Source organism: Penicillium daleae (assembly GCF_028827525.1).
Source record: "Penicillium daleae strain IBT 16125 chromosome Unknown utg000009l_segment0_segment0, whole genome shotgun sequence".
NCBI lineage: Eukaryota > Fungi > Ascomycota > Eurotiomycetes > Eurotiales > Aspergillaceae > Penicillium > Penicillium daleae.
The window spans coordinates 4,418,896-4,443,043 of record NW_026623157.1 but is presented as its reverse complement, the minus strand read 5'-3'; the positions used below and the strand labels follow the sequence as shown (position 1 = coordinate 4,443,043).

The following is a 24,148-nucleotide window of genomic DNA, read 5'->3' as shown; positions in this document are numbered from 1 at the left end:
GAGAGTCTGACCACCAATCCGGAAGGGGAATGCCAAGACGTGGCATAGGAAATCCGGTCGGTAGGGGGTTCCAGTTATACATCTAGACTATCCAGTTAATCAAGGCTTTCTCCTGATATAGCTCCAGGATATTTTTCAGCGATTTAGTAGGTGTAGTAGGCGATTTAGCTATTTCGACGCGTCTCGTCAAGGTCTTGCGATCCACGCCGAACTCACGCGCGATCTTAGTAAAATTTGGATTTTTTAGGATAAGACCGCTTTGCAGGCCTCGGCTATACGAGATTCATCAAAATTGATAGATTTAGGCATAGTTGGTGGTGGAATTGGCTAGTAGATGACTACTGGTAGAAAAGAGGTCAGGAAACCAGAAAGGTCAGGAATGCGGGCGCACCCAAAGCGGGAAGCGGTTTGACTGGGCAGTAAGGCACGGATAGTGTATTGGATAATGCACGGACATTAGTGCAAGTGGACATACGGGAGCCAATCACAACGGACGGATCTAGCGGACCCGCCAAATGGCTTCGGCTGTGATGGTGGTGGGAGGCCTGGCCCGAAACCCTACGCACCCCGCATTCTCTCGTAAATGCCATTTCCAGTCCTCTAGAGGGACGATCAGTACCAAAAAACTGAAAAAAAAAACACCTTTATTAGTGACATTTTAGAGCCGCCGAGGACTACCAGTGCCTATGTAGGGCAAGAGGCCAGTGCAGCCGGTGGCAGTGCTTCAGGACAACCCGCGACAATGCCTCATCGGAGGGGCGAGGCGCCGGGGTCTCAAAAAAGGATTGACTACATCCATATAATAAGCCTGGAGCGGGATGCTTGACGTTGGCTTCGCATTACGAAGCCATCGATATAACCCCCATGGGGACGCCATCCTCGTGTAAGATGTTACGTAGACCTCTTATTGTGGTGCAGACGATCTGGTAGCTTTCCGCCCCTAACTGTAGTGATGCAGGCTACGTTTCATTGGAAAATACAGGGTTGATATTCGACTCCGTTGATGCACAATTAGAATCTAGGTGCCAACACGCCCACTGGGCTCAACCTTGCGCGACCCCCACACATAGCGAAGCTCAGTTTGTCATTATTATGTCTGGGAATACGACTGAACCTTCATTCGAATAGACGCCAAGTTAGCGCTGCTGCACTGTTGTCGCACTAGGCTCACAAGGCCGATGATGGCCATGCGTTTGTGCGTTGAAAGGAAAAAGGCGGAGCCCTAGCTTTCAACGATGCTGCAGTTTCTACATCTTCTTAAACGTCCTGCTCTCTTAGTACGGTAGAATACCACTTATTCACCATAGTTGTTACATTTAGCTGATATGGCTCTAGTAATTATGCCTCATAGATAGAAACATGTGCAATGCCAACTGTATCGCTCAGCCTCTCAGCCTCAGAGCTGAACCGCCTTGCGGATAGACTCGCTAAGAATTGAATTGATCAAAATGGGGAGGATTTACTAAGGAATAGGTCATTGGCTACCTAAATAGCAGAAGATCTACTGACAGAACATGGTCATTGTTGAGCTGGGGCTAACTTCTTCGTATAAGATGGGGCGAAACAAGGCATGCTAACTTATAGTAACATTTATTTTCAGAGAAAGCACATCAGGATACAGGTTTGTTCGGCTGTAGTGGAGATCATCCAACGTAGACTAGCCAAACACATCTAGCGTTCAACCCTTCGTAGGAGCCGCATTCTAACCCAGGTTTAAGTGCATGCAGAGAGGATGAACATAAGGTTGTTGTCTATAAAAAGAGCTCCAATTAAAATATAGCACGAGATTTTGGTGGTTAAAAAAACATCTCGAAGATGAAGTTCGCGGCGTGGTGGCCCGGCTGGGCGTGAAGTACGCTATCGAAAACCCCCCTGGCTATAATTAGATACTTGAAATATATAGCCATGTTACGCCCCCACTTTTCCGTTAGAGGCTTGTATGTACACATTGTGGCGCGGTATATGGTAGAGACAGAAGCTTGTATTTCCGGAATCAGAGTGGACTGGTTTGGTCTGCCTTACGCGCTAGGTCTTTTCAGATGATACAAATTGAATGTTAATAAACCTACTACAACCGAATCCCTTATTTGATTTTGAGCACTTAATCAAAGGTTAGGTATAAAGCCTCTCCCCTTCCCCCCTCCCAACAAGTGCTAAACGAAGTACGTTACACGTTAGCATTTACAGCGACACATAACATCCATCATGCGTTCAAGTCTCGCCCTTTTCTTATTCTCCTTATGGACCACGCTGGCAACCTCCGCTCCAACGCCCGATGCAGAATCATCGGCAGTCAGAAACTCACAGAGAGTTAAAGAGCTCCAGACCACCTGGAAAGGAATATACTTCGCCGACGCTGCGAAGAATTGTGACGATGCACAATTTGAAAAAATACTGACCACTTTGGAGCAGTTAAAGGAACTCATGGACGCCTCTTTTTCCTCGCAGTCTGACATTACCAAAACACCAGGCTGGAACCGATTTTTCATGTCAGACAGCAATGTACCTGCAGACTATGGATGGAAGGTAAGTTCTCCTTTGTGTTCCTGACATCGCGAGACAAGCTCTTTGTTAATTCAATTCCAGGGGCTTTGAACCACCGAATCCAATAATATCCTCGGTCAGTAGCGCTTTCCCTCATTCGGATTGAAAAGATCCTGACGTACCAAATTAGACAGCATACGCATGGCGTCCCTATTCCCGGTACATGGCGATTCCAAACAGTGGCAAAGGATGTCGCCCAAAAAAAGGATTACTTTTTCTTGCACCAGACCCGAGATGGTAACGCTGGCCAAGCTGGGATGCGATTCTGACCCAGACGCGTAAGTAAAGTCGCGACTTCATTGAGAGAAGACCGGCGTCTGACGATTGTCAAGAGCTGCGTCCACTATAGCAACGGCTTCAACCCCTCCTGATTACTCAAACGTCGTGTGGTTCTGTCCCCTGTTCTTCAGCAAAGATCCCCGAGTTCCAGATTTGCGCGACGTGCCGAAGAAACGCTCCGTAAAATTGGATACTATGACAAGTCGCGCGTATGCTTTGGTGCACGAGTTCTTTCATTGTAAAGAAAGCATAAAACTACCTTTATTTAGTAAGTGGAAGATATCGCCCTCGTTGACTTGGTACTTGGCCTGATTATTGTTCTAGTCGGCGATATCAAGGGTACGATCCCAGAAAAAAAGGATGAGGTAGTGGTGCGTTATGTCCTTTCATGAATGCGGTAATGAGAATAGCAGCTGGCTAACTACGTTATAATAGATGTATGGGTCTGATAAGGCTGCCAGCTTTGCTTGGAAATACACATATCAACAGGGCAAGAAGAACTGGCGTCTCAACCCTAAGGTTGCGGAAAATGGTTTGTAGACACTGTTGCTTCTCCCATTTTCAGAAACATCCTGGGCTAAGAAGTTCTAGCGGACAATTATGCATGGTTCTTTAACTACAATTACTTCTACCAAAAGTTTGGGTGGACAGAAGATAGCTCGTGGGGCTGGAATATGAATGAGCTCAAGCGAGACGACCCCGCGGACAAACCACTCTTTGAAGACACAGGCTACGTCATTCAGGAGAGCGATATTCATATCCCCCCATCGCCGACAACTCCATCAACTCCAATGAGCACCGGTAGCGTACCCCCCGATCCAACGCCAACTGCCCAGATGATCTGGGTCTATGAGTGGCTTGATCTGCCGGCTAAGTTTCAGTCCTGGCAAATCACCGATCTCCCTGTGGGAGAACCGCTTAACTGGTGTGGTGAGGATTCCCGGTACATGGTGGCAGCTCAGAGTATCAATGGCACGGACGTGCCGAACCCAATTCCTTTCCCGTCAGACATGGATTTCTCAACAATCGATTATGGAGGGCAACCGGGATATAAACAGTGCAGCTACAAGGGCAATTCCGACGGACCGGGCACTTTCGACTGTCCTGAATTCACTGCTCCGGTCCAATGTGGCAAAACACCCAAGGTTAGGGAGCTGATCACTTGTCCTGCCACGCCAAACGTGGTAAAATCTTACGCTGTTTCAATGGTGATTTGCCAGTGGGGGAAGTCGAATGTCAAGTAGTATGAATACAGGGATTCTATCTTTTTGGCAACTACCCGATCAAAAAGAAGCCTTTCAGCACGCGCTGCCGAAGAAGCTGAGCATTCCACTCTGCTTGGGGTGGCTTGCCCTACTTGCGACTCGACGAAAATATCAGGGCGGTTTTTATCCACCCTATAAAAGCAAAGGTTGGGCCCCTGGGCGCCACTGGGAAGGAGGGTAGGAAAGAGGGAAAGTTTAGCCGAGGGGCTACGTCAGGGCTTCAGGGCTTCAGGGGCCTGCAGGGTATTCGGGTGAAGAATAGAGGGGCTTCAGGGCGTTCAGGTGAAGGGGGCTGATGCGGCTGAAGAGTAAAGCGGCAAGAGCACTATCTTCATGATAGTAAAAAATCCAAAAACAAAAAAAAAAAGTATGGCCGGGTGAACTTTGTTGTTGTGATGCTGCCCTCGCCAGTTCCCCCATTGAACTTGTCAAGGAAATGGAGCCGATACTTACGGCTAACTCGTTTCGGTTGTTCGGTCCTCCCACATTTATATGCTTTCTGTATGTGACACGAGTACTTAGGCATTGCCTAATAATTTGGTCTTGCTCGATGAGTATTTAACATGCCATCTCGCCTTCCACTCTTTTACTTCTTCAATCAATTCATCAAGTAGATCTCTACTAATTGGTTCCCCTTAGCAACCCAAATGCTTACAATTCAATATTGTTTTAGCTTGTTCTGACAGAACTGAACCCCTAATTTGTTTTGTATACTAGTGTAAGTTGGACAGGGTAGTGTAGTAATAAACTAGGCATTGTCGACACCCCGAGCTTATTCCCAGACTCCCTAACCCAGCCTGAGCCGCCCTGTGTTATGGATGTGGGCATTCGCACCGTAGGTGGCCACATTCACTACATTCGGGATAGTAAAGCCAAAGGGCATTTAGCATGTTACTTTACATCTTTCCACTAAACGATCAAGTGTAATAAAACACAGTGGGCCGCTATCCTACGGACGATATTCGTAGGATATGAAGCGTACGGTGTATTTTACAAGTTATCAGTGGGAAATTAAGGTAGATTCCGAAACAGTATCAATATCAATTATTTTAAGTAAATAAGCATACTATGCCTAGTTTTGAGGCGGGGACTCTCCAGAATATATTCCCTTCACGTTATCTGGAATTATAGATAATTTGTTGGCCCAAATTCATTTACATTAGATATGCGTAGAGGAGGTAGGATTTTGACCTTTCCTAGTTCTAAAAAGGCTGACTGAGGGCTCACCAGGAAGGACCTTTGCTTCCAACATATCTTCTGTTAATCACTATTACTTGGCCTTTAGTCCGATTCTATCCCCCACAGGTCTCTAAACAGCGTCTCCTGGTGGCGTAGACGAGTCCTGATACTAAGAAAAGAAAAGCAACGCTCACTAATAAAATGTCCATTCTTAAATGGTCCGCAATATAATTTAACGCCTGCCCATCCAACCTGTGCCATGACCTGCCTGCGGCGTGCGATATCACCACCCTTGAGTATCCATTCTCTAACAAGCCCATATCGTGCCGAAGCGTGCCGTACAGCCATGCGTACTTTCGAAATGCCTCTGTTACCATCATCGGCCCCGTAGACCAAAATACCTGTAGGTACGGCACGAAGATATGCCGGGACGCCACGCCGCGTCGCTTGGCCTCGTATAGCGCCCATTGTAGGAACGGGGACCCACGCTGAGCCATGAAGAAATGGTTGCTTAGCCCGAGTGTGCTCTCTGTGGAAGCAAATATGGCCTGTAGGCCGAGATGTTGGAGGCATTGTATTTGATGAGCCGAGGTTGGGTACACGTCTAAGTCTGCGTAGATTCCACCTTCTGCGTGGATAACGAGCAACCTGGCGATGTCGGCACGCTGGATATTCTGGGGGTATGTCTCGTACGTCGTCAGAATCCAAGAGTATTTGCCTTTAACAAGTTGGAGGATATCGTCGTCTGTCCAGAGCTTGATTGTGTAGTTCAGAGGTTCAAACATGGTCTTCCACGAGTCGAGGGACGCTTCTATTTCTGTCGAGTATGTCCGGACATTGTCCGTTTTCCATAATTGATGAACGACATTCGGTATTCTTGAGTCAACAAAGAGACTGGACTCGTTAAGGGGTTCGAGGGGATTGGTAGTGCATCCGGCGATTATATTTATCGACTCCGGCAGCTCACTGGTGAGGGTAAAGCCGTCTGCGTATCTGAACTGATGATTGATGAATATGGCAATGAGGGAAAGTACTGCCATCGCTATGAGTCTTCGTACACCTTTCCCCACAAGAGTGATCATTATAGACTGTCGTGTGAGGTGAAATGACTGAAATATTTATATGTGAAGCACACAGGCTGTTAAGCAAGCGAAAGGCTGAAGTTCAATCGAGAAGGCATAAGGGCATGCAAGAAAGAGATGATTTAATTATTTGGATAATATTGAATAGTCACGAGTTGTTAAAGAATAAAGTGGATATGGCTGTACGGTGCAATTCGGAAAGTTTTTAGCGTGGCTATCTATGGTGCAAGTGTCCACCCCCACAGCATGGGGCGGAATTCTGCGGTAGGAAGCAGAACATGGTCGTAAAACACTTATGTACAGACCCGTATGTGTCAATGGCGGTTATAAATTAGCCGATAGTTGAGCAGAACCACCCCGTGCTTGGATAGAAGAGCTTCTGAGTGCCTTTAGAATTGTCTTTTGCTGATATAACGTACTTGTATAGTGTCCTTGCGATGCCAAGAATCGATTATTCCATTTATTCAAGTATTCAATGGGAGGTTCTCAGCACCATCCTAAACGTCAAAACGATAGCCCAAAAAGTAGACACATAGAGAGTGATACTAAGGGAGGTAATGCTTACGAACTGGGGCAAGACAATGTTTCACAGGCCGTTTTGCTGCTTGATCGGCAGGCATCAGTACAAGTACAGATGAGTCGAATCCTGTTGCCTAAACGGCGTTTGCTAGGACATAATTCCTCTAGACTCTCAATTCCTTGCACCATGACGATAACAAACCCACCCGTAGGCCTGGGCATACCCATGAAATTGGTGGGTAGGGGTCGAGGAAAATACCATTAAAGCCCCAAATACGGTATTTACAGGGGATACATAATTTTATATATAAGATTAGCCCAAATGCATCTTAATTTCAATAAATTACACTATATTTGGGTAGGCCCGGCCTGTCTAAATACATATGGGTGCCCATTTTATGGGTATACCCAGGTCTACTACAGAGAGTTAGATCTCTTATGATACAAGGCAGATGCGCATCAGGAACAAAGCCGCAACATCGGAAATAATTCCTGCACTTTCTATATGAAAACCTAGTCGATTGGAAATCACGTTGGGACTTCATGTTGTATATATAGCCTCTTGTTTTCCATATGAAATATCTTAAGGAGGCTTCCTTTGAACTTCAACAAGATCAACTCAGAAGCAATACTCTTGTATACTATCTGCTAAGTTTTAATAATTCATATATGGCTTTCCAGGGCCACACTACGGGCGTCTTGACTGCTTTCAGATATTATGCACATTCCATGTCTTCACATATGATCTAACACCTGCTCATACGATAGGCATATAAGAGGTAAAATCCCTCGTCGTCTGATCATAGATTAGGTGGTGGGTAGAGCGGTGAAAATTAATATGTGGGATTTTGTTGTTGCAGCCTCTTTGCCGTTATCAACTGCCTTCCCCCTCGCCTCCCCGCGGCCACAAAAACCCACCCAACCGCATTTTATTTGGCTTGCATTTTCCTATTTTAGTAGTCCGATAACTTCAACCTCAACCAACCGTTCTATTTCGTCCCCCTCACTTTATTTTCCTTTGGGGTTCCTCTTCGCTTCTCATCGACCTCTGTCAGGTGGCGATGGTCCACATTATATCATATTAAGTTAGGGCTTAACAAGGATTCATAAAAGGCAGGTATCAAGTGCGCACTTGCTAGTGGGTAAAGTGTTGCTGATCCCTCCTGATCGGACCTTTTTCATGAGTTTCGCCCGATAGCCTAGTTTCGGCCCCCAATATACCTGTTAATCTGTAGAGGGATTTGTCTTAGATTACCCTTTCTTCTAGCCGGAAATGTGTATTTAAACGACCGGCCCGGGCTAAACACTCACTCGAGGCGTATATAAGGTCACGATACTCAATTGTCCCTGATATACTACTAAGGCTTTTGGGAGGGCGGGGGTGGGAGTTGTAGTAGTTTCTATAACAGTGGGATCGCACACGTCGAGGCACAGCGCATCACTGGAGTTTCCAGAGAATGTGAGCAACGGTTTTCATGGTCCGGAGGGTATGAATTGTTAGGACACGGACAACATTCGCTGTTCAGTCCCTAGGGGCTGCCAAATAGCCGGTCCCGCTAGGTATGTCCCAACGCTTCTGTACCAGTTCGGTCGTGCCTATATTGACGAATGTATAAGGCTCCCTGATTCTCACTTCCTTTCTGGTAGCTCTCGGATTACCATTAATTCCCATCGACACGTTTTTTTCTACATAGATACGGTCATATACGAAGGCCTAAGAACCTACATGTATAACTGATTGCAATAAATCAAGGACCCTCACAACCTCAGATACGGGACCTAGGGTACTTATTGATCCGACCCAGTGCAAGTGCTCCCAGAGAAAAGAACGAACAGCGTATATCACGGAACTTGTGCCCTTACACTGGGCTTATTTCTGTGCCCAATAGGGGCAGGAGTATTGAAGGTCTGGAGTTTCCCGATGCTAAGAGATCAAATACCTGCGGGTAATTCCATGTCACTACTCTGTTTAAGTAACTTGCGTACCACTTTATACCTCACCACAAAGCTGTCCCTCAAAAGAACAGAATTAGATTGAAGCAACGAGTTGCTTAGCTCTTTAACTATTTCAACAATTAACAAGGAAGATGTTGAATCCTTCCTCAACTATGAAATAAAGTTTCCGTATACTAATTATGAGATTTGTTGGACATCTCCCCACTTCCATAGGTACATTTAGGTGCGAAGAAATGCTTGAGCACTCTAGGAGACAGGCGAAGCGCAGCCAACTTTGGTAGCCGGGCAAGACATGTGTTAGGACAGCAACAATTTTCAAACCGTAGATGGTATTATCGCTTACGGTTAGATTGATCGCCGTATAGGCAGTTATCTTCTCCCAAAAGACCTTTTCCCAACCTGGGATACTGGTATTAAGTAAATAGTGGAGGGTGGTATTAGAGTCAGAATAGGTCTCTATTGAATTATATCCAGTCACAATACAGGGATATGAATCATCATGGCGGCATGTCTCCTGATTAAAAATAACACAGCCTTTCTTGACATACCATTATATAAAGTAAAGTATTAACACCTTTCCAGTCATTATATATATGCTAGTTAGTGGTTACTTACCAACTGAAGCAATAAGATTTGAGAGATTTGAGAATTAATTATATCAATTTGCTGCAGTAGGGAGAAGGGGATTTTAAATCTCTTGCACTCTCAGGCAGTAGCCTCATCCGTGCCACTTTTAGATAAAGAATATTATGAAAGAGGCAATTCTAGATGCAGCATAGTCATCCTTCCTCATTCAGAGATTCCGTGATCACGAGACGCTAGGAGTACCCTATTCATCTATTAATGGTGTAACAGGAAGCCTATCTTTCTCTTTTTTAGATTGCTGAGCGTGCGTCCGTAACTGACGTTTCTGCCTACCGCTGCCAGAATCCCAAGGATCCCCCGCATTAATTATCGGCAGCAAGCAATGCATATCTGGGACTCATTCTGGGAACCCCCACCCCGCCCGGGGGGCTATTATTGGGGCATCCCTAACAATCTGAGCGATCGTCTCTTCTTGAACCGATCGCTGCGCCAGTGCCGTCTTCCGTCGAAGTTGTGCTTTCCTAAAGATGTCCTTGGCTTCGCGGACCTTAGCTATACTCCGGCCTTCCGGTATGATTCCGGTGTGGTTGGCAATCTTCTGTAGCTCGTACAAACCGTAGTCTAGTTCTGTGTCACTCCGTTATTCCGGGCCATACTCCGTCCACACGTCTCCTATCTGGCACAACAATCACCCTAACAAGACTTCTTAGTATGGTTCGGGCTAACTTAAACGCAGAGCAAATATTCCCCTACCTCTTTCCCGGAAAGGAGATCCCGAGGCAAAGGAATGTTATCCTTGTATTCTCTCCATGATCCACCTTCATTTACAGTGTACGCCGCCTCAGGCTCGGAGGTTACCAAACTTCCGCTTCAAGAAATCCAAAAAGAAGATAAAATTCATGACTGTCCCATAATTCCCGTAGGTCTATGAATACGGCGATCCGAATATCCCAAAATCACGGAAACTCCAAATTAGGAAAGATGAAATAGGTCCCCTTTCTTCATATCCTCTATCTAGAGCAGCACAGTTAAGGTTATTACTTGAGAGGGCAAGAATATGGAAGCCCTTTCTCCTTACTGCAGTGGATTGATTTACTTATTCCTCAAACCCCTCAATTCTTATTGCTTCGGTTGATCTATCTATCCAACGTCCAGTCCTATTTCTTTTGTTTGTCTGGTTAACATAATATGTTTCACCTTCCTCACGTTCGTTTGGCGGCTGTTGCCTTTCTTGGTGCGGTGGATGCAACTGTGTTGGTGAGTACTGATATCTGGCATATATAAAAGACCGGGAAGGTTCTAATGTTTCATTCACCTAATATAAAATATCGCTGTATTATTGTGAATAGTGACACTACAATCGGTGCTCCACCCAGTGGCACCGCAGACCAAACTGCCGTTGTGGGGGAAATACCCTGGTCCAGGCCTGTCTTGACTCTGCCAACCATCCCCACAGTAAACTTAATGTTGATATTCCAATGTCTTAGGGTGAAGCCTATTGGGAGCAGACAACTGCCTCTATAGTGGTAGGTCTAACCGTAAGTAATGATATCACTATCCGCATCTTGATAAACTGGCGATGTTCTAATATATGTCTTGTTCAGCTACCAATCTTGGATGTGCTAGATCGTCATAGGAATTAAATTTGCATCGGCTAGGAGGCTCAAGTATAAGTCCTCATACGAACACATTATGAAGCCTTGATGTAGCTGTCTGGATAGATTTCCTATTCCCCGGGTGTAACCAACGATGAAAAAGGTTTGTCCAGATGACGTTATGGCTTTTCAAATCATCTGATTTGCGGTAACTGGAAATTATTGAATACGAGATAAGACGCTTCTTTACAGTATCTGACTGTATGCAAGTTCTTCCAGCTCTCAGAGGTTGATTAGACTGGCTGACGCTTTGGATTTTCGAATAATGCTCTAATGTCCCGTATTTCTCCGCGGAGCGGCTGACGGCGCTCGCGTCGCTGATCAGCATCGCCGACCGGGTCTACTTCGAGCATAACCTCTCCCCTGTGCCTCTATAACGAGGACATCGAGCACTTACGCGGGCCGATCAAGGCGCAGATCGAGCGTGGTCTCGCGGAGCTAGGCGCGCCCCAGGCTCCATTACCGCAGTGGGTGGACGACCAGGTCGAGGAGCTCATTAACGCGCTGAGACTGGTGGACAAGAGCGCTGCGGACGCGTACAAGGTGCGACTGGGCGGCTGATCTTAGAGTAATAGCAAAGACTAGATTCAAAGTCCATCCCACATAGAAACTTGCATTCGGGAGTCTGCTATGTGGCGTATCCCCACTGCTTCTCGAGTACAGGCGTCATATCGCGAAGGAAGATTTCCGCTGTCTTAGGCCCAACACCCTTAAGCTCCTGTAATCGTTTGGAGAGTTGAGTAGTCGAACTGCACTGCTTCAATAGGGCGCCGAAGCTACCGTATTTTTTGTTGAGGTCTTCCGAAATATCGAGCAATTTGGTAGCGGTGGAAAAATCATACCGGACGTAATGTGCCTCATCGAGTATTTCCACAAGTTTATTCCACCCAGTCTCTAACAAAGCATTCGGTGATGTGATACCGGCCTGTCCAAGTTCCAGAAATGCGCGTTTCGCTATTTCCTGTTGGATAGGCTTGCCAAACAATAAACATGCCAGAAACCATTTGAAACACTCAGTCTCGTCTCCAGAGTCGAGATCGATGCCAAGTTCATTTGAATAGATTTTTTTCTGCAGCATTGTTTCTGTATTCGTCTAGATTGGCTTTCTTTTTTGTCGCGGCAATAGTAGCCGAGGACGACTTTTTGTAAAAGGTACGGAAGCTCGTTCGAAATTTATACTCCCCAGCTGGTTTCGTTACGTCATTATTACAATACTATTAACCTATCCTGAGCTAACTCTTACTCAGTAGGACTACGACTAACGTAGTTCCCACATGACCGGGCCACCCCAAAACACCATACTAAATACAATTATTCAGATCACAATATATCAACAAAGAGAATATCATATTACTTGATTTTTAGTATACTGTAACTCCCTACATTAGAAACAGTCCAGTCGAATTGATATATTCAGAGAATGGTTATTTACGTAAATTACCAAAATTACGCTCCGATCGAGGGATGTAGATATATATACCTGTACTATTATGCTCCAAAATATTTTTCGAGCTTATAGAAATACCTAGTACGATAGGTCTAGCACCAGGATACCTAAGGACCTCATAATTAGCCATGGGTGTTGAAATATGAAGTAGTGAAATGTCAAGAATGTGGACTCTCTTTTATTACGGTGACTCGGGATTGGTCGAATCCCTACCGCCTTTTTGTATGTACTTTGCTAGTATTTGCGGGTATTTCACAGACACCGGTCAAGTCACCGGAGTACTCGGCTACCCCGCCTGGGGACAGCTCAACCTGCCCCTATTTTTCCTCTTTTGCTTGTTTTCCTTTTGGTCTAATCAATCGATCTATTCATCTGATTCCGTTGGCTGTTTTCCTCCCCACTAGGCGTACAATCTCATACTAGATTTCTCCGCTTTGACATGAAATATTGCATTTAGTATGGTGTTTTGGGGTGGCCCGCTCAACCGGGTGGCCCGGTCATGTGGGAACTACGTTACAGCGTCTAGAAACTCCGGGTGGGGCCAAATTACCAAATATGGGAGGCGGGACGCTAGGCTGGAAACAGCAAAAAAGTCATCGTGACCACATCATACCTTGGGCTATTGTATGCCTGAACTGATATGGGCCCAGATGGACCGTCGCCACTATCTGTTGGACTGTTTCCAACCCCGACATCTTGACTCCACGTCTCTGACCCAGGTATGCTGTACTACATTTCCAGGGATGGATTCGACTTGGGATAGTCTTCCCTGTCGTACACCTTGTGTTAAAAGGCCCTCGCACCAATTTAATGAGATCGTGATTCCTTCCAAACGGCAATCTTTGTTTTGAAAGACTCGGCTATAGAATATGCGGGTCTTAAAATTATTTCTTTTTTTTTTTTTCTGCATTGAAACATGGATGAACATCCTCAACTGCTTGGGTCAGGCCATCGCCATCGCCTGCGTATTTCCAAAATATACATTCGGAGTCCGAGACAACACCTAGCTACTGCTACACATGTAGACAACTGCGATGCCTTCTCCTTCGACCTCCTCCCGCACCGGGTGTCCTTCACCAGAGAACCACTTCTTTCATCCTACCAGATAAGGCAGATCATCCCAGCATGTGAGATAAACAATCACCTAGAGAAGGGTACTTTGTGCCTTCGCAAGGCGTTAGCTAATCAGGTCCGGCCCTTGAGTCACCCGATCTACTGACTAGTTGTTATCATGCCTTATGTAAGACATTCTGCGTTTGGAAAACGACAGCCTCCTGGGGAAGATGCTTCATGAGCAGAGCTGTATCCCAGTAGAGCCAAACCTCCTTGAAATTCAATCCGTCCACAGCATCGGCGAAGTCAGCAGGGCCGATCACAGAGATCCAGCTGAGTGGGATGCTGACAGTCGGCTCTTCGGTGTCGTTTCCAGAAAGCCAGATATTGCGGGTCCATTGGGCCATGATGGTGGTGGTACCATCCTCATTCTTGACTTCCCAGAGGGTGTGGAAGTCGTGTCGCAGTCTTTCAAATTGCCCGAAAAGACGCTTCATCCACGCCCACATCTCGTCTCCGCCATTGTACTGGGCGTTGTTTTGGTTGTGGAAAATGACATCTTTGGAATAGAACCGCAAACCAGATCCGTGGTTGAATCCATAGGAATCCACCGTAGCAACATATTTTTTAAAGAATTGTTGAACCGGAGTCTGTGGACCAGTCGCATCCCAGGTAGGAGCGGAAACAAAACTTACCAACTCAGGCATGATTGGAGAACAAAAGTCCACGAAAGGGGATGCGGAATAGAACGAGAAATCTCTTGATTGATCTGGATTAATGTCTTGATGTTCGTGAGCATCTTATAGTTGAAAATTACGCGGACGCCACTACCGGCAACCGAATGGCCTATTCGGCGATTTCTTGATTATAATACTGCCGAGGCGCAAGTCGTTTCTATGTTGTCGTAATCCATGCAATGTACTGCAAAGCCGAGATTTCAATTTCCGATGACCGTATGTGGGCCAGAATAACCACTCTCGGTTTCCCGATCCGAGGTCACCAACGCCCTGATCAGTAATCCCTCGCCACCTCCAGAGTTCACTGACTTCTGGGTGACAGTTCCATTGAACTACACGCAGAAGGTACATAAAAGCCCTCAGAACAATCTTGTTGGCATTGATGTGTGTCAGATTTCCTTTCATCTATTCAATTTAATTTATTTCAACTCCAATTCTCTACAATATGGGTCTGGAGTACAGAGTATTCACCAGCAGACGTTCCGGCGTGAACCGGTCCACCCCAGCCGGTCACGATCATCTCAAGTGGGTGCCGACCACTTCGACATTGATATTCGGCCAAAAAGATGCGGTGCTGGTCGATACGCAGTTAACCATGGCTGCTGCCAAAGAGTTGGTAGACTGGGTTGTAGCCACTGGGAAAAACCTCACGACGATCTATGTCTCTCATGCCCATGGCGATCATTTTTATGGCACCGATGCCGTCCTCGAAAAATATCCAGAAGCCAAAGTTGTGGCTACGCCGGAGACTGTCTCTCGTATGGCTGAGGCCATCGCTCCTGAAGGGATGGACGCCTTTTGGAGAAATCTTTTCCCTGGTCAGATCCCGGAAAAGCTCGTGATGGCCACCCCCTCGAGCAAGACCACTTTATGTTGGAAAACGAGCGATTGGAAGTGGTCAGACTGGGCCATACAGACACAGATGATACAACGGCTCTCTGGGTACCTGCAATCGGCTTGGTTGTTGCGGGCGATGCAGTCTACAACAACACCCACCCTTTCCTTGGCGAGTCGAAATCCCTAGAGGCCAGATCAAGATGGGTAGCAGCGCTCGATAAGATTGCGAGCCTAGAACCGAGAATCGTCGTTGGCGGTCACAGTGACCCATCCAAGGGATTCTCCCCCGATGCCGTCCAAGCGACCAAGGATTATTTGAATGACTTCGCGCGACTGGACGAACAAACATCCAGTCCCGAGGAATTATACTCCCAAATGATGGAATTGCATCCCACTCGATTGAATGTTGGCTCGCTTTGGGGAGGTGCAACGCTCGTGAAAAAATGATTCTATGCATGGTCTTCTGGATGATTGAGTAACCAACGGGTTGAATTAGTGCACCATGATTCGGTATTAGCTTAGGATAACCAAGAGCACATTCTTTGATATCGTATTATGAGAGGATATCTTTTTAAGAAGTTTGTACCAATAATGTTATCGCTGTTACCGACAGGTATATACGTAAATATACTGCTCAGTGGCAGAGATAGATCTTACAGCCTTATTGATGGTGTGGTTCTAAATGTATTTTCGGACGAGAAAACATTATACCCAGCAAAAAAAAACGTCCACTTTAGTCCCATTTTCTTCTACACAAGAAACCTCTTTGAAAACTCCGAATTGGTTGCGGCTGTCACGTCTCAAGAAGAACCAAGCCATTTCCTTAAGAACTCAATCTGTCCTTTAATATTCTGTTCAAACCAATCCCCGGTATAAATATCAAAATGGCCCGCGCCATCAAGATACAAAAGCTGCTTTGGCTCTCTAGCCTTTTCGTAGGTGGCCATCTGAGATACCGTGGTGACAAGGATGTCATTACCAGGAATGACCATAAACAGAGGAGTCGGCGAAATACGATGCACTATACCCTGTCCTTCAAATGCAAGCATATAGAGCTGGCTCTGAATTGTAACAGAGTTCTCCCAATGACCACCACAATCGTACGAGCCGCGCACCTGCTCGTAAGCATGAACTCCGGGAAACATGGCAGTAGTGGTCCCTGACTGCGCTGCTTCCAAGTTTTCCGCAATAAGCGGAACCCTTTCTGGTTCTGATCCTGCAGTGATACGAGCACGCTCTTCCAGAATGCCCGGGATGCGGTCTTTGAAGGCCAAGGATCGCGTTTCTCCGGAAACTGCAGGGCACTGTACGATAGCAGCTTTGATCCGTTTGTCCACAGCGGCTGCGTACAGAACATTTCCTCCGGAGAAACTCGTGCCCCAATACACTATGCGAGTATCATCCACATTAGGGAATGATGTTGCGAAATTGAACGCATCGTAGTAGTCGGCTTGTTGAAGGGTCGGGTTTGACTCTTGCCGCGGTAGTCCATCACTGTCACCCCAGTTCCGATTATCATAGAGGAGTACATTGTACCCGGCTTGCTGGAATCGATCCGCAAAGTTCGGGAGCCAATAGTGGCGAACACCTCCTAGCTACTTGTTGCAAATGGATTTAAATTAGCAAATTTCACAGGAAAATCCAACATCTCAATATCTCACGGAGTACGCACCCCGTGGGTCATGATCACACAAGGCGATTTCCTATTTTGGGGATAGAACCATCCCCGGAGCATAGTGCCATCGCAAGTTTTGAACTCAATTGTTTCACGAGGGAGGACCATTGTTGCAAGAGATTGATTGATCCAGGTGTAAATCGAAATTGAATATTGCCGAGTTGGCTATTTGAGACCGACAAATAATTAACAGCGGCGATATTATAAGAGTGTCTTCCTGATATTATAATATTGTCTTCCTTTTTTTTGGCTTTTTTGCAAACCTCGGTTTTAACAATGGATGACTAATCCAAAATCATCGAACGTCCTTGACCTTCTGATTATGTTCGCTTTAGCCGACCGAGGTTGCTCAAATCATCAGCCAAGACATAAATCAAGCTTTCTGTTAAGCCGAAGTGGCGACGGTATTGGCTTCCGTCATTTTGATTGGTTTACAGGTGTCCACTTATATCGATTGACAAGCTGACTAAACAAATTCAACTTGGATATAGTTAGTTATTGTGAGGAGTATAGACACTGCAGTATCCTCCTGAGAATATGGCTATCCAATCGGTCAATGTAAGTTATGCATCACCACGCGATAGAAAGAACTAATGGGCCACTAAATTTCGCAGTAAGCGATACAGAAACACATCGTTTCGTCCGTGTAGTTACTATATACTCTTCCCTAGTAATACATAGTCCTAATTCGAAAATCGTCAAATAGATTCAATAGAGATGTCTTTACATGTGTCATAAGCACTGGTCATCTGAATAGAAAGACGTTCAATTTGAGATCACACAAAGGAAAAAGTTGGTTCGTAGTTCCTTTTCCTTAATTTTTCAGATATGAATACCAGGAACGCAAAGTGGGATAGAGTGGTCAGTCACGGTTCTTCTTTACAGTCCATTCAGGTTACTCGAGAGGCTATATATTTAAGTAGAGAAGCATGTATATGCAATAAAGTAGAATACAATTCGATTTTCGGGAACGGACCGCATGCGCCATCCATCACATAATGCCCTCCACTGCGAAACCTTGTCAAACAAAGCAATCCAACCTTAAGCAAATGGAGCCCCTTCGCCTGGCTCATCTACCCCTAGCGCAAGTTTTCCCACAGTGGTTGCAGACTCAATCAACTGATGAGCTTCCTTCAGTCCAGCCAGATTCAACTTCAGACGTTTGTTGAGGTTTGGTACCAACTTTCCCTCGTCTATGTAACGGGTCAAGCTCCCAAAAATTCGCCGATAGTTCTCTAGATTCGTACGATGATAGGCTGATGAGCCTAGCCAGTCCCATGAGAATGTCATCGACTTTGACATAAAATCGGTCCCATAGAGATCAAACTTGGCTTGCACGATTGAGCAAACTTTGGCGAAGGGTGCACAGATTTTTCCCAGGGCGTGGATATATTGCTCTGTCCTTGCGACCACGTAGACGTACCTGGAATGATAAGTGTCAGCTTTTTTTGAGATGCAAAGAAAAAGACAATAAGAGAGGCCGGAACCTACCTGATTGGGACACCCAGGTTCAAGGCTTTGATCTGGGACTCGAGATCCACCCTATGATTCACAACATGGGTGGCACCCATTTTTCTGCATGACTCCATAGTCTCGGGTCGGGATGCAGTTGCAATAACCACTGGAAGTTGCAAAACTTTCCTTGCGATTTGGATGGCAGCACTTCCAACTCCGCCCCCGCCATTGATCTAGAACAGTCAGATGTGTATTCAAAATGCAATCGAGTAGCAATAGCTACTATAACATTGGCTCAATGCATGAATGGAACTTACAATAAGAATACCAACTTTCTCGTTCTGCTTAATCTCCAGCCTGTCAACAAGTGACTGATATGCAGTACCGAAGGTCAGGCCCATACTAGCGGCTTCCACGAAGTCAAGCGACTTTGGCTTCTCGGCACAGAGACGTTCATCGACAAGGACGTACTCTGCAGCACTGCCTTGGCGAGTAGTGGAGCTCACGAAGAAGATGTCATCGCCTGGCTTTAAATTTGTGCACTCAGGGCCGACCTCTAAAACGGTTCCGGCACCATCAAAGCCAATGATATGGAAACCCTTGGGCACAAACTTGTAGTAGTCTATTGAATAAGTATGAGAGTCTCCTAGAAAAAAAGGAGTAGGATTATTACCTGGAGCATCATCATAAGTCCCCTTGCGAACTTTTGTATCGATAGGATTCACAGAGCATGCCTTGACTCTAGGTGAAGTTAGGGTGGATGTGCCAGTATGTTATCTGAGAACACTTACTGAATAAGAATGTCCATTCCTGTAGGGCTCTCCGGTCGCGGAACGTCGCGGGACTCGAAGTTGTCGACTGCACCATACTTGGCGACTCCAATTGCTTTCATTGTCTTTGATTCCATGGTGACAGCGGCTAAGCGCTTTCTCACCAGGGTCCTCCATAGGAACCTTAGTTGAATGCTTATTATATATTTCAAAGAAACAGCACCCTGTTATCTCAAACCGAGGTTTTGTGAAATGCGATAAGATTATCCTGCTTGAATTGATGATTATTTTTCTGACCTCGGAGCGGTAATCCCCGGACGCCTATCTCGGCACCCTGAAACATCGGGGGGCGACTTTAATGCAATGACCCGTCCATCCTTCCAACGTTGTGATCAAGTTCGGCCTCTTATGGACTGTGAGCCTGCTCTCACTGACGCTTTTTCATGTAGGGGTGGTGGATAGATTAGGACCACGTTCCCGAAATTGAGAATAATGCTAACAGGAGAGCTTGGTGGATTATGCTCGCAAAGACCTCCGCCATCATATTTTCTAACCTAAATCACAAAGCAGTGTGCTTGGTACTCTCGAATATCGCGCGACCTTGTAGAACGACGGTGGGGCATTCCTTCACTCTGAGTGACGTCAGAACTAATGTGGCAGTATATTATCTGAAGATTGATTTTGGACCTTCGAAGGGACTGGCTACCATGACGGTCGAGGCTTATTAAAATCGCGATGAATAATCGGATTCAGGTTGCGAGCGAAGGCTGGCTGACGAATGCCTCATTATGCCATTGGGGCCGAAAAAGGCTTTGGGGTCCACTAGTTACCCTCGGTATCGCTGTTGACTCATCATGAATCTCCTGGTTTACTACGTACTCGCGCTTGTATCAACATCAGAAGGGATCCACAGTGGCTCTCACGAAATTCTAAACGCCTCTTGCTATAATAATGAAGAATCCAAAGGTAAAATAAACCCAGCTGGGCCCCGTTTATCCCAAGACCTATCTACACCGATAACTAGGCACATCTCATGGTGTTTGCGCGATGGATTCGTTGATAGCAGAGTCATGGTTAACGGTGATGACTTTCTCGTCCCGCGTAACATCGCAACTTCATCTGTGCTACTCGCTAACTCTGTTTAGGTGGAAAATGCCATTGGCCAACGGCCTCAGCTGACCGGCGATGTATTTGCTATGCGGGATCAGTATAAGGCACTCGCGGATAGGGCAAATGCAACCCGAACCATTTCCCAGAATATTAACGTCGGTAAGAGCGATTTTCGAGCCTAGATAAGATGTGATTCCAATGACTGCGCATACAGAAGACAGAAAGGTCAATGCCAAACTCACTGTGAGAACTTACACACCCACAGCCGGTCCAGCAGGATCCAACCTACTCCCTGTCGGATTATACTTCCATGGGGGCGGGTTTTGCTGCGGTGATTTAGAGTCCGAGGACACCTTCTGTAGGCTTCTTGCCGAACGTCTGCCTTGTATTGTCATCTCGGTGGGCTATAGGCTTGCACCGGAGCACAAGGCCCCCGCTCAGCTGGATGATGCGCTCGAGGCTTGGAATTGGGTGAGTTGTACAACTTACTATCTCACTCTGACAGTTCATGTTTGCTTACGTTTCAGGCATACAACAACGCGAGTACTTTGAACGGTGACCGTGGGAGATACTTCACTGTTGGTCAGAGTGCAGGGGGTAACCTCGCTCTGGCAGTGGCGCGCCGATTGATCGTGCTCGGCCGGAAACATGAAGTCAAGGGGATCGCAGCCATTGCTCCGTTCGTTGTCCACCCGGATGGTGTTCCTTTGCGTTATAAGACCCAGTATCGTTCTTTTGATGAGCTCGGAGACGGTCCCATCAACACGAAGCAAGCCATGACCCAATTCTACGGTTGGTGATGCCTATGCATTGACAAGCCGTAATTTCGTTGACCAAGGTGGTTACAGGAGCAATCCAGGCGCCACCCAGCGACCCAGACGTTTACGTTCTTAATGCGGAGGCTGATTTACGCCAATTCCCTCCGACCTACCTGGCAGTCTGTGGGATTGATCCACTGCGAGACGACGGCCTTATCATCCACGACGCCTTGAAGACAGCTGGGTATGTTTTGCTCCTGCTTTTTAGTGCTTTCTTATGGATGCTCATTCATTCTAACCTTGCCTCTTGCAGAGTTTCTGTAAAACTGGATTATTACCAAGGTTTACCACATGTGTTCTGGGCTTTTGAGTGTCCTGCTCCAAGTGGCGATTTCGTGGCGGATGTCTTGGCTGGTGTTAGAACTTTCACCCATACTTGAGAGACCATTGCCGCGCAAGACTAGGTAGATGGTGCCCAAGGTACGCCAAGTGGAGGGCGGTATTTTTCTACTCAGGAGTAGTGTCTCCGGAGCGGGAGATTTCATGACGACGAGATAAAACGCGTTTTCCATCTTATATTTATCGCAGTCAGTGCAAATAAGATTATTCTTGTTGGCTTCGGGTAACAACGCCATCCGTGGCTTTCGCCGACAAAGGTAGATTACAAGATGGAGAATACTCAATAAAGTGGCATAGACAGAACGCCTCTAATTCAAGCTGGGAGAGGCCGTATAAGAGCGTGAAAGGCTCGATACAACCCACTTTACAACGTCAATTCTTACTGGAATTCTCAAAGTCGCGACTTCCCATGTGTCCGCCACGATAGGAAGGGCCTGCCATCCGAGAGATCCACATCTCTATGGGTTGAAGAATGGTCGTTCTCGTTCCTTATAATGCCTTTCATGGCTGCAGCCTGCCGAAACCCGTGTTCAATTCGTCTAGCGACCGGACGATGGCGATTCCATTGCTAGAGCGAGCTATTTAAGGTATATAGAGTTATCCTCGTTTTCCTGTTTATTCTAATACTCACAGGTAAAGCTACGTAACGTAGCACTTAGAACTCTTTTATTAAGTTTCTTTTAGAGATCTTCTAGGAGTATCTTCTTCGAATAGCAGAGTATCTTAATACTAGGAGGGAAAAAACAGCAGATAGGACTAGCGCCCTAGGCTCATATTTATAGCACAGAGTTAGGCTAATAAGGAAAAGTAGGAAGGAACGGGTAATCTAGGTACGATCCTTACTCCATTCTCACCCACTCTCACCCCGTTCTCACCTCTATCACCCTAGTCTCCGAAGTTCTCACCCATATCACCCACACTCACTCTAAGATTAAATCCGGCGCTATTTTAGAGCTCAGGGCGCATTGAGAATTAACTGCGTACTATAATGGGCTTAAGTACGGCTGAGCGGACGGGAAGCCCTGTTCTCCACACCCTATGGTCGTATGTGCCAGAAAGGTCGTCTCTTGTGCTCAAATGGGACGCAAGTCTGACAGACAGGATGGGAATAAGCTTTACCATCGTGGCCAATCCCGAGAAAGACTTGAGAGATGTTAGATAGACTATAATGACCGGTGTATAGAGAAGAACGACGCCGATCGATATAACTATCTGTCCTCGCTTATTTTTTCTAGATAAGCCATCTCCCCTCCGGGTCAGACTTGACGATCCGATAGCTATCTTGCCTACCTCCTTGGTAGGTTTCGAATACCCTCGAGTCCCTCATGTATGAGAAAGAAAGGGAGACAATAGCTCAATATGGTCCATGAATGATTACTCATGAATGGATAATTTAAGGTTAACAGGGATACAGCGGGTGATCAACCTTGACAAGAAAGGTTTGACCGTAATCGGTAATCTGCACCAAAGTCTCACTCTATTTCTTATATTGAGTAGCAAGACATTTGACGTACACATCAAACATGATTCATTGAGACACATAATCCTCTATTCTTATTTACACCGCCCGTCTATACAATGCATGTACACATAACACATACTCCTCAACGGCCTACAGATAAGTCCGCAAATACTCGCCCAGCGCCATAATGGCCATTGCCTGACCATAAGGCATGGAGGTGAGAGGGATATCTTTGTAGAACTGCAACGAGTCTCCCATACCAGTACCGAAGCTAGTATTCAGGAGTTCGCCCTTAGGGTCGATGTACTTCAACACTGCAGTGATAGCCTTCTCAGCGACGGGGGCGTAGTCTGCGCTGATATAGCGCCTGCGCACTGCCTTGAGGATACCGTAAGCAAATCCGGCTGTGGCAGAAGCCTCCAGGTAAGAATCGGGGTGGTCCAGGAGAGTATGCCAGGCGCCGGACTCTGATTGCACGCGTTGCAGGGCTTCACACTGCGCATCCAGGGTCTCGATCAGGTGGAGTCTGATAGGATCGGTGGGATCTAGTTCCAGCAACTCGATAATCTCAGGAATAACAATCGTCACCCAGCTGTTACCACGAGCCCAGCGTGCATCAGCAAAGTTGTGGCCACCTTCCTCGAACGTCCACCCGTGGAAGAACAGGCCCGTCTTCGTGTCAAACAGGTACTTGATATGCGTGAGGAACTGCTTCTTCGCCTCGGCAATGTACTCGGGGCGATGCAACAGCTTGCCAATCTTAGCCAGAGGCATAACAGTCATCATCAGGGTATCGTCCCATAATTGTTGGTAGTTCTCCGTCAGATATGTGATGTGCTGCATCCCGCCGTAACGGGTGCGGGGTAAATCATGCATCGCCCACTCTGCCCACGCGTCCAACCACGGCAGATACGTAGGATTGCCCGTCTTCTCGTAGACATATGCCAGAGTCAAAAACACGGCCATCGTGTTGATATTCTTGGTGGTACCGCCCTCGGCGAATCGCGCGGCGAACCAATCCTCGATGATTTTCAGCAGGCGCTCGTCGCCGGTCAATTCGTAGTACTTCCACACGCCGTACAGACCGATGCCGTGGGTCCATTCCCAGCCGTGCCAGGACTTGGTGTCGATGATGCGACCGTCGGCCAGCGGCATGAGGAATTTCCCGGTCTCATCCTTGATGTTGACCAGGTTGTCAATAAGGAGGTTGACGGACTTGTGGACTTCGGGGGCGGGCGTGCGGGTGGAAGCCATTGTGAAGGAAGAGGGAGATGCGGGGCAAGCGGAAATGAATGTGTTTGAGAATAATTGGGCTGGTAGAGATGAAGGAAGAGCTGATTCCTGTCACTGCATTCAATGATTAGCACCGCTGTTCCTGGTC

At 46.6% G+C, this 24,148-nt stretch overlaps 10 protein-coding genes across 10 annotated transcripts; 4 read left to right on the top strand and 6 right to left on the bottom strand.

Annotated features, from left to right (window-relative positions):
• Positions 1–2,205: 2,205 nt before the first annotated feature.
• Positions 2,206–4,067, top strand: N7458_012742 (uncharacterized protein; the record flags this gene model as incomplete). Its single annotated transcript, XM_056916123.1, has 7 exons — positions 2,206–2,526; positions 2,675–2,703; positions 2,772–2,822; positions 2,877–3,091; positions 3,148–3,194; positions 3,259–3,355; positions 3,415–4,067. The coding sequence occupies 7 exons, from the start codon at positions 2,206–2,208 to the stop codon at positions 4,065–4,067; spliced, it is 1,413 nt and encodes a 470-aa protein (XP_056760877.1).
• A 1,330-nt stretch (positions 4,068–5,397) lies between these two features.
• Positions 5,398–6,349, bottom strand: N7458_012741 (glycosyltransferase family 32 protein; the record flags this gene model as incomplete). The annotated part of the gene is made up of 2 exons (XM_056916122.1): positions 5,398–5,436; positions 5,555–6,349. The coding sequence occupies 2 exons, from the start codon at positions 6,347–6,349 to the stop codon at positions 5,398–5,400; spliced, it is 834 nt and encodes a 277-aa protein (XP_056760876.1).
• Positions 6,350–11,337: 4,988 nt separating this feature from the next.
• N7458_012740 (uncharacterized protein) lies at positions 11,338–11,625 on the top strand (the record flags this gene model as incomplete). Its single annotated transcript, XM_056916121.1, has 2 exons — positions 11,338–11,344; positions 11,390–11,625. The coding sequence occupies 2 exons, from the start codon at positions 11,338–11,340 to the stop codon at positions 11,623–11,625; spliced, it is 243 nt and encodes an 80-aa protein (XP_056760875.1).
• Positions 11,626–11,692: 67 nt separating this feature from the next.
• N7458_012739 (uncharacterized protein) lies at positions 11,693–12,142 on the bottom strand (the record flags this gene model as incomplete). The annotated part of the gene is made up of 1 exon (XM_056916120.1): positions 11,693–12,142. One exon carries the CDS (start codon positions 12,140–12,142, stop codon positions 11,693–11,695), a length of 450 nt encoding a protein of 149 aa, XP_056760874.1.
• Positions 12,143–13,740: 1,598 nt separating this feature from the next.
• On the bottom strand, positions 13,741–14,271 carry N7458_012738 (uncharacterized protein; the record flags this gene model as incomplete). Its single annotated transcript, XM_056916119.1, has 1 exon — positions 13,741–14,271. One exon carries the CDS (start codon positions 14,269–14,271, stop codon positions 13,741–13,743), a length of 531 nt encoding a protein of 176 aa, XP_056760873.1.
• A 475-nt stretch (positions 14,272–14,746) lies between these two features.
• N7458_012737 (MBL fold metallo-hydrolase) lies at positions 14,747–15,585 on the top strand (the record flags this gene model as incomplete). Its single annotated transcript, XM_056916118.1, has 2 exons — positions 14,747–15,173; positions 15,218–15,585. The coding sequence occupies 2 exons, from the start codon at positions 14,747–14,749 to the stop codon at positions 15,583–15,585; spliced, it is 795 nt and encodes a 264-aa protein (XP_056760872.1).
• A 353-nt stretch (positions 15,586–15,938) lies between these two features.
• Positions 15,939–16,921, bottom strand: N7458_012736 (alpha/beta hydrolase; the record flags this gene model as incomplete). Its single annotated transcript, XM_056916117.1, has 2 exons — positions 15,939–16,733; positions 16,811–16,921. The coding sequence occupies 2 exons, from the start codon at positions 16,919–16,921 to the stop codon at positions 15,939–15,941; spliced, it is 906 nt and encodes a 301-aa protein (XP_056760871.1).
• Positions 16,922–17,854: 933 nt separating this feature from the next.
• Positions 17,855–19,175, bottom strand: N7458_012735 (zinc-binding alcohol dehydrogenase family protein; the record flags this gene model as incomplete). Its single annotated transcript, XM_056916116.1, has 5 exons — positions 17,855–18,236; positions 18,305–18,501; positions 18,586–18,890; positions 18,942–19,009; positions 19,060–19,175. The coding sequence occupies 5 exons, from the start codon at positions 19,173–19,175 to the stop codon at positions 17,855–17,857; spliced, it is 1,068 nt and encodes a 355-aa protein (XP_056760870.1).
• A 910-nt stretch (positions 19,176–20,085) lies between these two features.
• On the top strand, positions 20,086–21,346 carry N7458_012734 (alpha/beta hydrolase; the record flags this gene model as incomplete). The annotated part of the gene is made up of 6 exons (XM_056916115.1): positions 20,086–20,139; positions 20,184–20,307; positions 20,363–20,619; positions 20,676–20,940; positions 20,997–21,150; positions 21,220–21,346. The coding sequence occupies 6 exons, from the start codon at positions 20,086–20,088 to the stop codon at positions 21,344–21,346; spliced, it is 981 nt and encodes a 326-aa protein (XP_056760869.1).
• A 1,571-nt stretch (positions 21,347–22,917) lies between these two features.
• Positions 22,918–24,021, bottom strand: N7458_012733 (glycoside hydrolase family 88/105 protein; the record flags this gene model as incomplete). The annotated part of the gene is made up of 1 exon (XM_056916114.1): positions 22,918–24,021. The coding sequence occupies one exon, from the start codon at positions 24,019–24,021 to the stop codon at positions 22,918–22,920; it is 1,104 nt and encodes a 367-aa protein (XP_056760868.1).
• Positions 24,022–24,148: the final 127 nt, after the last annotated feature.